Genomic DNA, 14432 nt, shown 5'->3' with positions numbered 1-14432 from the left:
TAGTGACTAGTTTATTATAAATAGGACCTCTTACTATTGTATTAGACGTCTTTTTGACCATCTTTGAACGCATTGTTCTTAGACCATAGGGGCTGGCCACACGGTCATGCCTGGACCTTCACTTATGTATTTTCATACGGTAGAGTTTCTACACTCCATAGATTAAGGTGTGGAGCTCTGCTGTTCCTCAAAGATTAATGCAAAGTACTACTGTTTTCTATTCAATTCTTCTTATTTCTCTTCTAAGATATCCATTCGCACCCAAGAACGTGATGAAGGTGATGATTATGTGTGACGCTCATCATCCTTCCCCCTTATGAACGCGTGTCTGACAAACACTTCCGTTCTACATGAATTAAGCTAGAATGAGTATCTCTTAGATCTCCTAACCAGAATCTTCGTGGCGTAAGCTAGAATGATGGCGGCATTCAAGAGAATCCGGAAGGTCTAAACCTTGTCTGTGGTATTCTGAGTAGGATTCAATGATTGAATGACTGTGACGAGCTTCAAACTCGCGAGTGCTGGGCGTTAGTGACAGACGCAAAAGGAGGGTGAATCCTATTCCAGCATGATCGGGAACTGACAGATGAATAGCCGTGCCGTGACAGGGTGCGTGAGCATATTATTCACTGAGAGGAGGGGATGTAGCCACTGACAACGGTGATGCCCTTGCATAAAGCCAGCCATGGAAAGGAGTAAGACTGATTGGATGAAGATAGCAGGAAAGCAGAGGTTCAGAGGAACGAAAAGCATCTCCATTCGCTTATCTGAAATTCCTACCAATGATTTACATAAGTATCTCTATCCCTATTTTATTATATAATATTCGAAAACACCATTATCACTTTATATCTGCCTGACTGAGATTTACAAGGTGACCATAGCTTGCTTCATACCAACAATCTCCGTGGGATTCGACCCTTACTCACGTAAGGTATTACTTGGACGACCCAGTGCACTTGCTGGTTAGTTGTATCGAAGTTGTGACAATTATGTATTGAGATCAGAGCACCAAGTTGCTCATGTTGTCGGGGATTGTTTGAGCCTGGACATCACAATTTTGTGCACCACCTTTCCTCCAAGATGTGAAGCTTGATTCATGAGACCTAGATCTTGATACCAATTAAAGGTTTTTGATGGCCTAGAGAAGGGGGTTAAATCTGTGGCCTTCTTTTAAACTTGATTAATTTTTCCTCAAACCAAAAAAATAAAACTTGGCTTCTGTTCTGTCTGCGAGATGGATTATGCAGGAGAAATTTTATTTTGTCTCATAAATTGTGAAAAATAGAATCAGTGCAGGGAAGAAGAATATGACACAATCATATATCTTGGTTCAGTTGCTTTATACAATGCAACCTATATCCAGTTTCCACCACAACGTTGGTGGAATTTCACTATCATTTCAAGTATTACATACACCAATTTCCAAGGACTCAATATAATCCTATCAGGGACAAATCAAGTTTCAACATAAACTTGACTTAGCTAGGCAACATCCTAGACTCTCAATGCACTAAGTTCTTACCCAACTTAGCAAGGGATATATCAGATACAAGATGCAAAATAGAAATACAATCAAAAGAGGCAAGAAATAAATTTTGGCTTTTTTTTCAAGTTTTTCTCTATACCTTTTCTCTTAATGGCTTTTTTTAATGCCTTATTTATATGCCTTTTACCACTGAATATAAACAAAGAAAGATACAACATACAAACAGAATACTCAATGATAAACCATGAAGGAGATGATGTTGAATAGCTCAAACTCTATATGCTGAACCTAGATTCTGAACTCTCAAATGTAGCTATTCATCTTGACAGAATGCTCCCTTTAGTGTAGGTGCAATGCTTCCAAGACTTCAAACCAAGATTTGTGAGGTTTCTCTCTTCTCTTCTCACGGATTCTCTCTCTTTGAGCAGAAATAAAGATTATTTTTCTTTTTGTATGAGCTCTGTTTCCTTAGCTAGGGTTTGCTTCCCAAGTCAACTCCTTGAATCTTGAACCAGCTGAGATCTTCCTTTTTTTTTCTTTTCTCAGATCAGAAAATCAGGGATTTGAATTTAGAAATAAGCAATATAGTGAAGGATGAGCAGTGGCAGCTTCATTGATCTTGGATTCCTCAATGGATTTTCCAAATCTAAACCCTTAATCTTATGCTTTGACTCCAAGAAATAATATTAGCCATTGACTCACATAAGAGAAAAGTAACCACCACTTTTTTCACATTGTCTGAAATGGTTGTGCAGATGGAAGAAGAAAACAGCAAGCAATTGACTTGCATATAAATGAAAACTATATTTAACCTTTGATTTTGCTTAACTTGTTTGTGTTGATATTGATTTGACATAGCCTCCTTGATTAGCTTTTCTGTCTTCTTTGGCTCTTGGTAAGAGAAAATTGAACTCTCTTTTCTTCTCTGAGCATTACTCGAAACAACATAGCTTTAGCTAAGGGTTGCTTCTCGTTTTCTTGAATGTCAATGGACTGGGTTATGGATTCATCTCCATTTAGCAGCCTTGGTCCAAGAAACGATGGCTCATATGCTAGGTTTTCTTTGATTGAGTTGATTAATGATATTTAGGCCTGCAACACTAAACAACTTCATCAAATCCTACTTGAGCTTTTAACCAACCATCAACATGTTTTGTCATCATCAATTATTGTTATTATTTATTAAACTCAAAATATATTTTGGATGGATTGTTGAGTGACAATTTGCTTTAATCTATAGGTGTTGTTGTTCCTAAGGACGAAGAGTTTAGAATCAGAATAGAATATAGTTCTAGACAGTCGATCGTCGCAGCAATTAGGAGTTCCACTATCTCTAGAAGAGTCGATTATATTGTGTGTGAGTCTGAGCCACAGACATTCTATGCAAAATGCAAGATGTTTGGTTGCGGGTGCGATTGGCTTATTCGAGCCAGCTTGATTCAAAAAAAATATTATTAGAAGATACAGTGATACACAATGGGAGGCACACGTGCCCATGGGAACGATTTCACCGGATTATTCCAAGTTAGACTCAGACACGGTTGCGAAGGCTAAGAAACCATTGGTTGAAATTGACCCATCCCTAAAGGTGAAATATATAATTGTGGAAGTCCAACCCAAGTTCAACTACACATCAATTATCGAAAGGCTTGGTTGACAAAACAGAAGTCGATCAAAAAAATCTTCGATGGTTAGGAAGAATCTTACCAAGCTTTGTCATTGTGGTGAACAATATAATGGTTCAAAGATGCCTGGCTCAGTTGTCCAAATAGAAACACAACTCCTATATAATAGGAGTAAAAACATGGATGATATCAGAATACTTCGCCAGATTCTGGAGTTTTAATTCCTACATTAGACCGTTTCAACATTACAAGTCTCTAGTTTAGGTTGACGACAGCACACGCCAAAGGTGCCCTTTTGGTTGCAATTGCACAAGATGGAAACCAAAATATTGTGTCGATTGCTTTTGTCATTATGGAGGGGGAGACCACTGATGCATGGTACTTTTTCCTCAGTAATTTACAAAGACATGTTGTTAGGAGAAACTGTGTGGGGATAATCTTTGATTGTCATGAGTGAATAAGGGCAACAGTAAATCGTAGCAACGGTGATTGGGAACCTCCAAAATCATGGTGGATATTTTGTATTAGGCACATCGGTAGCAACTTCTTAAGGGCATTCAAGACCATGTACTTGCATAAGCTTGTTGTCAATATAGATTTTTTATGCTATTATTATTTCTACTTATGATGTGTTAGTGGTGCCTAATACGATAATGTATTGTGTGATTTGCAAGCTATTCAAGGACATTAGAAGAGTATAATATCAACTATAAGAAGTTGGAAGAGTGAGGCGAGGCACATGCCCAGTGGTGTGACAACATCGAACTTCGCTAGTGAGTATTGGCATTTGACGAGGGACATCAATGGTGTCACATGACGACAAACCTATTTGAGTGCATAAATTCAGTGTTGAAGGGTTCCCAAAATGTTCATGTGTTTGCACTCGTCCGAACAACATTTTATCAGTTGAACAAGCTATTTACGCAAAAGAATGTCGAGGCTCATGAGTGCAAGTGTGCTGGATTTACTTACTCTGAATTTGTCACTCAGCGGATAGAAGCAAATATGCAATGTGCAGAAAATATAATTGAATGTACACCGGTTTGATAGACAAAATGAGGTGTTTGAGGTGCGCAAAATGCCCAGTGAAAAAGTGTTAACGGTTAATCTTGTGTGATGGATGTGTGACTGTGGACACTTTTAAGTGGAGCAACTGACTTGTCGCCATGTTATTGCTTGTTGTGCTAACCAACACTTCGATTAGCAAGTGTATGTCAATAACATGTACAAGATATCAGAGATTCATAAGGTTTACATATTTGAGTTTGTTTCGTTGAGCAACATGGAGGCATGAACTACTTACCTAGGACTGATGATGGTCGCTAATCCTACCTTAAGGCGAGTGACAAAAGGTCATAATGGACCCGCTATCTTATTGAAATGGATTCATAGAAAATGTGTGGTCCTTGAATATGTTGTCTTTGTGGAAGACAGGGTCATAGTCGTAGTCGATGTCCTTAGCGTACTGAACCGAGTGGAGATACCGAGATTGGTGGCAATGGTGGTGCGTAAGTTCCTTTAGGTTGTTATATTTAAATTAATGTATTTGTATTTTCAAATTAATTTTATAAATTAATGTATTTAAAACTTTGTGTTAATTTTATGAATTAATGTATTTAAATTTATCTATTAATTTTATGAATTAATGTAATTGAAAGTTTCTGTTAATTTTATGAATTAACGTATTCGAATTAATAAGTTAAGTTTTGAATTTTTTTAATATTAATTTAAAGTTAATATCAGAAATAACAACTAAATACAACTTTTTTGTAAATAAATTAATTTTATTATTAATATAAAAATCTGATATAAAGAACATATACGAAAAAAAAAAAACTAAAAACCTTTTTATTTTTTCTTTTCTAGCCACTTCAACTCTTTTTTTTCATCAACTTTCCAATAGGTGATGGAATAAATTTATCAGGTGAATTAATTTCCGTTCATAAGTTATACGGATGACCTATATCAAAAATATTGATCTCTGTCGTACCCATTTCACCTGCCTCTTTTGGAGAAGACGTACCAAGATTGTATTCATCAACATCCTCTTCTAACGCATTTTTCAAGTCAAACTTAATTGACCTACGTGAAAATATCGGCACACGAGCTATGTCGATTAAAAGATGTAGAGTGATGTTACCACTCCTTCTAAAATCAACTAATGTACAACCTGAGGTGTGGTTAGAAGTAGTATGTCTTCGTTATCGATCGATGCCCGACGTTCATAGGTTACAATAATATAATATTATAATAAAAATTATCCATAAAAGTAAAAATTCGAAATATACAATTTTTATTATTTGCAAAATATAATAAAAATTTTAAAAATATAATTATTTATTAGTTATAATAATAGAAAATTATAATAACATAATGAACATTACAATTATTTAACTTATAATAATATAATATTATAATTACAACTTTTTTTAAAAAAATAATATGTGAAACTATTTTTAATTTCTTAGAGAATATATTATTATTAAAATATTATTATTTATTAGTTATAATCATATGAAATTAAAATAAAATAATATTGTTAAATACAAATATTTAAGTTAAAATAATATTATATTATAATAAAAATTATCCAAAAAATAAAAATCTAAAATATATTATTTTTATTATTTTCAAAAAATAATTAATGTTTAAAAAATACTAATTATTTATAAATTACACTAATAGTAAATTATAATAATATAATAAACATTACAACTATTTAACTTATAATAATATAATATTATAATTAAAACTATTTTAAAATAACAATATCCAAAATTATTTTTATTTTCTTGCATAAAATATAATTATTAAAATATTAAAATTATTATTAATTATAATAATTACAAATTAAAATAATATTACTAAATAATATTAACAAAATAAACGATAACAAACTAATTATAAATGGTAACACTAAAATAATATTAACCAAATAATAAGCTCTAAATAAGTGAAAATAATAAAATATAAATTTTTAAGTACATACTTATAATTTTTTTATGTGTAAAATTCACTCTAAATACACTAAATATTCTCTAAGTCTCTATTTTTTTTTTTGCAAAAGTCGCACAACAATATATTTCTTCCTTCAAATCCTCTAGAGGCTCTCATATTTTTTGTCTATTTCATTCCTTCATATCATTCTCTTTCTCTTACTCTTTCTATTCTTTCATTCTCTATTTTACTGATTGAAGAGAGTTTCATTTATGTCAAATTTAACAACGAAATCTCTTGTTGTGTCGTCTATTTTCAGAGCATGTATTGTCTTCTGCATGCAAGCAATTGCAGCACGCAGTTTCCACACATATTACCAACACGCGACTTATATGTAGAAAAAATAGTTAAACTATTCTAAAAAACTTGAGCATAATTTTTGAAAAAATTACTCTAAACGTAGCAACACGTCTCCTACGTGTTGCGTTAGGGAGCGCCACGCCATCTGAACGAGATTAACACGCGATTTGCGTGTTGTGTCAGAATTTTCACCTACAATTCTAAACATCATAAAATATTCTAAATGTTAATATTCTAAAAATGCATCGCTTACTTTATTTTCTATATAAAAAATAATTTTTGAAGATGATAACATCATTTTGTAACTACCCTTCTATGCAGAACAACATTCTGTAACTACCCTTTATACCAACTTTGCTAACATTCTCTTTGTATGTATCTTTAATTTAATAATTAACTATTTATATACAATAGGTAAAAAAGTACTTTTAGCTTTTAAAATAAATTACTAATAAGTGGATTTGGAAATGCACTCTAGACTGTGAAATATATATGTGGACTCAATGCAAATTGATTAACTTGAATAAACAGCGGATTATACTATACCATGCATAGCGCAAGTTGCTAAATTGTAAGGTTACAAGTTATTGCCTTATTGGCTACACTATGCATGTTTCTATCTTCTAATTGTTTCATCACCGACCATAATTAGCTTCTTTGTTGTTTAATTTTAATTTTTCCTATTCTGTTATTGTTACTCTCTTAGCTTATAGTTATCGGGTTAAGCCTTTATATAGTTCGTAATTAAGTGGAATGAATGGATTTTATAGAATAAAAGATCGAAGTCTTTGAAGAAATCAATAGAACCTGGAAAAGTTGTGGCGACTGGTGTGGCTTCATTATTATTTGTTGATAACAATACTAGAGACAACAATAATACACGTTGATACTATAGATGATAAATTTTTTTTGGTCAATATTAACTAATATTTTAAAAAGATTTTTATTTTTATTATCTTAAATTATAAATTTTAAATTTTTAAATTTTTTGAATTTTAAATTTTAGAAGTTTCATATATTTTTTTAAAAATATACATTAAAATATAAATAAAAATAAACTATTAAAAAAGAAGGCAACATTTTAGATATTTCTTATACATAAATTTTGGATGTTTAAATTTTAAAAGTTTTATGTGTTTTTTTTTTTTTTTTTTTGAGAATGTACATTAAAAAATAAATGAAAACAAATAATATCTTTAAATTTTATATGTTTAAATTTTAGATGTTTCAGATTTTTTTATGATTTTGGATATTTTGTTTCATTAGATTTTGAATGTTCTTTTTAATAATTTTGAAATTTTTTTTGTTAATTTTTGAATTTTTTTTTAATAATTTTAAATGTTTCTACTTCCTTTTTATTCATCGTCTTGTTATAAAATTTGTTGATTTGTTGAAATGTTAGTTGGAGAGAGTGTTGATTAACTGAATTTTTTTATACGTGTATATATATTTTAACAAAAATGTTAGAGAGCTAATAAAATTTATTATTTTTTACTAACAGTTATCAATATTAAAAATGTGAATTAAAAATATGTTGTTAAATTAATAAAATAAAAAATTAGACTGATAACTAAAAAAATTGACTAAAAATAATAAATTATATTAGTTCTTTAACTTTTCTCTATTTAAAATGTTCATCAAGTAGTTATAAGAATCTAAATTAAATTTGGAGAGATTCAAATTAATAAATTTAATTAAAAAATCCATAAAAAGGCCAAACATCACATTTTAAAGCAAAGTACGAAGACATCCGATCTTAATTAATATGTGACCCCGACATTTACTTAAGCAGATGAGTGGGCTGACCACTCGACCAATTCAAATTGGTTACTTACATGACACACTTGAAATCATCATAATTAACAAAGTCTTATTTTTTATAATAACAATTAATTTCTACATACTTTTTTGTTCCCTCTAAATACTTTAATATTAACATATCAAAGATTCTAAAAGGAGTTCAAGAAAATAACATCTAACTATCATTATTCAGATGGATTCTTTGTTATGGAATGCGTTGCTTCTGTTCTCATCAGTAACACAGTGCAGTAACCCTAAAAGGAGGCAATAAAATAGATTATTAGGTTTTTTTATTTATTATTAATTTTCATGATCCAACTTCACTAAATTTTAAGATGGATGGAAGGATCGATCCATTCTTTAAGTAGTCCTCCATCAAAGTTAAAGGATTAGTAACAAATAAGCTTGATAAAATTCTAATAAAATTCTTGGTATGAACTAACCCTAGCTAGCTAGACAATTTGTAATAACCGAAACAACTTTGAAACAATAATTAAATTAATTAAGGTCAAATAATACACATACATAAACTGAACTCTTAATTATTAATTAACAGATACACTCATAATAATAATGAACAATTCTTGATATATGGGAGCGAAGCTAATTAGGGAAGTTACTCTTGACACCTAAACATAGTTCCATTTACACAAAGAGTTCAGCAACACTTGAAATTGGAAGAAAAGAAACCATAACAAAAGGAACCCTAATTAATTCCTAGTTTGAACCTTGTTTGTTTCTTTGTTTTTCTAGAACAAACCTGAAGTACTTTCCTCCAATGACATGTTCATAAGATCTTCATGGCACTGAGCAGCACCATCATCAAAGAGCCACTTCTCGAGCAACGTTAGAGGCACCTGTTGCTGCGCCTCTGATGAGGACAAGTACTTTGGTTTCCTTTCATCGTCGGATTTGAAGCTCAAGAGAGAATCAAAGCCATGATCTGCTTCGCTGTTATTAGAACTAAATGAATTTCCCGAATTTGTGGTCATTTCAGCACACAAGTTCGGGGATTTCATCCAATTCTCCAGCAACTTGGATATGTTTTCATAGCTTGAGGCGTACGAAGAAGAAGAAGAAGCAGCCTGGCTTGTTCTTGTGACAAATGTGGAAGCATCATAAGATGATGACGACTCAGATAAGACATTGTTGTTATTATTGGAGGATTTGCTGAGGGACAAGGCTTCAGACAGGGCTTGTTTGGCCATGTGAATATCTGTCTGAAGCCTTCTCTCCCACTGTCCCTTTGGCTGGGATCTTGAAGAGTTTCCATCTTGGTAGTCGCCGCCGTCTTCGGCCGCTCCGCTTTGATTCTTGGCGAGCTTCTTCTTGAGATGCGTGTTCCAGTAATTCTTAATATCATTGTCCGTTCTTTGTGGAAGGTAGGATGCTATAGCAGCCCATCTGCAGCCATTATATAATTTATATATAACCAGCTCATCATTTCACAAAGTTAGTAAATTAATTAAATGAACATAAAATATTTGACTTGTTTTAGATAATTAATATAAAAAAAATTATTAGCAAATTAGAGATCCAGAATACCTATTCCCTAAAAGGGCTTGGAGGTGGATAATCATCTTCTCCTCATGGTCGGTGAAGTTACCTCTTTTGATACCTGGTCGAAGATAATTAGTCCATCTAAGCCTGCAGCTCTTACTGCATCTCATCAACCCTAGAAAATTAAACATAAAACAAATTAATTAATTAAAAATAATTACTAGCTAGTTAATTAATTACATTACCTGTATTGGTGGGAACGGATCTCCAATTGGAAGGTCCATGTTCTTGGATATAAGAGACTAAGATGATGTCTTCCTCAGGAGTCCAAGGCCCTTTCTTGATCCCAATTTTCTCACAGCAAGGTGGCCTCCCCATTACCCTATCTTTACTTTATGAACTTACTTTGAGATCCAAATGAAGATTTGTATGGTGTTAAAGAGTAGTAGTGGGTAGGGTATGTGGTTTTGTAAATTATTACTACATGATGAGGAATAGAGGAATTGAGAAGGCTAGGTTAGTTTCCTTCTTTGGAATGAAGAGACAAAGCATTCACAATTGGACTTGTCTTCGAAAATACGTTTGTATATATGTATATATAAATATAGAAACAAACCTCGGTTTTAATTTGAGACCATAGGTTAAAGCGGTTACGTTGCCACCGCTCCATTTACTCTTACCTTCCAAATATCACCTAAGTGTCACAACTCACAACTAAACTTTTCACTCATATGCCTATTTTCATCATTTAAACACATTGTAATTTTCTTTATACACGTATCTTATTATTGTTATTATTGTTATACCAATATATATACGTGATTCCTTTAATATGAATTATTAATATTTACTATGTACAAAAACATTCTTATTAATTAGTTCGTATTTTTCCGATAATTATAAAAATAGTTGACTCCCACAGGGAAAAAAAATTACATCAAACTTTAGAATATTCTTTCTTATGAGTAGTCAAACATAGAGCCCAATGTTTACTTTGTTTGATAAATCTTTTTTTTTTTTTTGTAAATTCTGATTACAATCAATAACTAATTAACAAAATGCTTTAATTTTTGTCATTAATTGCTAAAAGTATAACTTGAACTGAGAAGCAAGGTAACATTATGTAGGAGTCATTGTTACACTAATTATTTTAGATTTTTATTTCCCACACACCAAGTGGTTTTCTTTATTGCTCTTTTATATTTTTAGTTATTATATGTGGTTGAAATATGCAAGATCTTTTTCTACTATATATAAGTGTGTTTTTTTTTCCTCTTTATTATCCTTAAATTTGAGTAGTTATGTTTTTATGTCATCTAGCTAATTATTAGATTTTGTATAGAGATTGTTATTTTCGGAAGTAATTAGCCCTCTGACCTTGTGATATGTGACTGATTGATAATGATCTTGCTCCAATGTGCGTGTGTTTGTTTGTTTTTTAATTAATGTGTGGCTCTAAAGTCGTTCATAATTATTATAATTATTATTATTATCTGATCCTACCCTCACTACTACTACTCGTTAAAAATATAGAGGCAGTTGGTTTGGTTTAAGACTTTAGGTTTCAAACGTTGTTGCCTTTTTCAAAGTAAATTCTTAATCAAGCTTTAATCTCTGGTAATTGCCATCATAAATTCATAATATATAATAGGTAGCTATCGTCTTTATTCGGAGCAGCGGTGTAATGCTAATGTGAAGTAGAAGAGATTATTAATCACCTTTATTCTTCACTTGTCGTCATCATCATTATGCATGGTTGCTATAGATTATGTTTAAATATTAGAAGGATATAATTAGAAGAACAAATTAGTACTGTGGTCATTATTCATTAAAATAATCTCTATCAATCATTTGCTGGCTGCAACATATATCTAAGATATATATATAGCAGCTCTTAAGAATTAATGAATTTCACACTATACCATCTATCTTAATCACAGTATCGTCTTAATTAAGTCTTAACATATATTCTTAAATACCCAAAGGCTGAAGCAACATATAATAAAGAAAGTAGTGTTTTAAAACCTACCGCAGCATATGGAATTCACAATAATCATACATTCTAACTGCCATATATATATACTTGATGAAAGCATATATTTCGCCGTTATTGATGATAACCGTCTTTTAAAATTTTAGTACGTACATACTACATACATACATTAAAAAAATATTGAAGTTATGCATATTATTTTGATAAAATATTTTATTTAATACTTCATTCTCAGTTGTGATTATAAACATAAATTTAAAAAATATTTTGTATAAATTAAAATATGAAAATACAATTATCTTATTATTCTTATTCTATTTTATTTCCACTTATTCTAGTAAATGATTACTAATAATGGAAAAAATTAATTAATGTTGCTTAATCTTTTCAAATATACAATTATTTATAATTAAATGAAATTTTAAAAATAAAAAATAACTATTTAAATTTGAGAAAATAAATACAAAATAATAATTATTACAGTTTGAGAGGATTCATTATACTAAAGGAACTAAAAGTAGTAGTACATATTTATTATTAAAAGTAAAAGGTAAACTACTAAAATTATGCATTCGAGTTTTGGAAACATTGACAAAAATAATTCTTACTTTTGACCATAACAAAATTATTCTTAAAAAATTATAAAATACAATAAAAATAATTAAAATAATAATTTTTTTAATAAGTAATAAATTATTTTTGTATTTGGAAAACTATTTATGTATTTAATCTAAAATTTTATTAAAATATTTAGATAACTATTTAAAAATTACATACAAAAAATCAGATAAAAATTTGACCTCTAATTTTTTTTTTAATTTTAAAAAATATTCTTGGCTATTGATAAAAAATCATCAAAAAGAATATACTTAACATAAAATTATTAAATTTTAAATTTATAACTGTCTTATTTTTTAGTAATGCTTAAAAAAATTATATCAAAATTTAATGTATAAACTATTTTTTGAGAATATATATTTAATGATAAATACTTTTGTCGTATTTTAAAATATTTTGAGGACATTTTTATCGTTAATAAAGTAGAGATCATTTTTGTTAATATTCTCATCAGAATTGACTCTAAATAAAAGTAAAAATATTAATTTTAAAAAACAGTTATTACTGGGAAGAGGTAACAACTAACTGCATCAACTTTATATGAAAATATGAAATCAAAGGAGAGGAGAGATCAGAGTAGGTGTATTGTGAAGCAAACAAATCTTAATCGTCTTGCAAGACCAAATCGATATCTGACTAGGTAATACTTCAATAATAATCTTCTTCTTCTTCTTCTTCTTATTATTATTATTATTATTATTATTATTATTATTATTATTATTATTATTATTATTATTATTATGTTAAAAATGACGTGACACACCTAGTGGCTGCAACTACGATTGAGACCAATGTTTTGTATTTAATAATTTAATTGGGTTTGAAAATTGGATGTTGTGGCATATGCAAATGAATGAATTGGGAGGAGTTATTAGGCAACAATGAGCTGTTTGCATGGTCCCATATATATATACCTAAACTTATTAGTTTCTACCTCAATGTAAACCAACCATTATTTTTGAAAGAACCAACTATATAGATATATTAGGTTCCTCATTTTTTGTAAATCTAAACGAAAGCATAGTTTAAATCAAACCCAGCCGTAGGTTCGAACTTCCTCTTTCTGCTCGTTTCAATACTCAATATATTATAGGCTCTCCATCATAATTTTTACCCTATCAATAACAAACATTAGGAAGATAAAAATTCAGAGCATGTAGTTAAATAGTGTATAGTTATTTAGACTAATTAGATACTTTAGTATATCGAATATAAGTAAAATTGTTTAATTTGTGGAAGAGATTGAAAATGATAAAAGATTAAATAACATCTTTAATCCTAATTTTATTTAAATTGACATTAATTTGATAACCGAAACAAGTTCAGTTGATGTAGTTTCTATGGAGTTTTATATCGTGGAACCAATACCTAAAAAAGAATCTAACATCAATGAGCCAACACTTGCAAAAAAAAAAAAAAAAAGTTCATAAGACCTTGTGCTTTTTTACCATAATAGCTAGTTTTTGTGATGATGGTTTTTGAAGTCTATTATAATTTCTTAGGCTACTCTTTTTCCCAATGCTTTAAGTTCGATTCTCATTAGCTTGTAAACCATAAATAATAAATAACAAATAAATTGTTGACATCAATTCAATTCAAAAAGAAAAAAATGGAATCAATTTAAGTCTATGCTTATCAATTGATGGATTAGCTAAATTAGAAAAAAAAAATTGTAGTTAAGGACCAAATTGATGTTAACCGTGAAAAGAAAGTACTCACTGTATAATAAATTATAGAGACAAATGTAAATAAACACTATAATGTTCATTAGTAAAAAGATTGGGTACATATCTTCAATATTATTGTAGTTAATGTAAAATATTTTTTAGAATTCCACGAAAGAACAGTTGCTCTTACATGAATATTTATAACTAATTTAAGGATCAAATTACATCTGTAATGTGTTTTATCATCCAAAGATTAATTTGTTACCCCTTATACATTGAACAACGGAAAGAAGGGGAAAACAACGGAGAATTAAAAGTAATTTTGCATGATAATGAAGTCAATGTGTCAACAAAATAAATAGCGAACAAAGTTGGAATTTTCTTTTTTCTTTTTTAAGTTGAAACGGCGTGGTAGACTGGTAGCCAAGCCGATGGAAAAGAAA

General features: G+C 30.0%; 1 protein-coding gene across 1 annotated transcript; it reads right to left on the bottom strand.

The window, feature by feature from the left end:
* Positions 1–8691: 8691 nt before the first annotated feature.
* Positions 8692–10354, bottom strand: LOC112724036 (myb-related protein 306). Its single transcript, XM_025775339.2, has 3 exons — positions 9957–10354; positions 9757–9886; positions 8692–9615 (listed from the first exon to the last, which is right to left on the bottom strand). The coding sequence occupies exons 1-3, from the start codon at positions 10087–10089 to the stop codon at positions 8961–8963; spliced, it is 918 nt and encodes a 305-aa protein (XP_025631124.1). The 5' UTR covers positions 10090–10354; the 3' UTR covers positions 8692–8960.
* Positions 10355–14432: the final 4078 nt, after the last annotated feature.

The sequence above is a fragment of the Arachis hypogaea genome, chromosome 11, assembly GCF_003086295.3.
Source record: "Arachis hypogaea cultivar Tifrunner chromosome 11, arahy.Tifrunner.gnm2.J5K5, whole genome shotgun sequence".
Taxonomy (NCBI): domain Eukaryota; kingdom Viridiplantae; phylum Streptophyta; class Magnoliopsida; order Fabales; family Fabaceae; genus Arachis; species Arachis hypogaea.
Note: the sequence above shows the minus strand (reverse complement) of the source record. Positions and strands in the feature narration are given on the sequence as shown.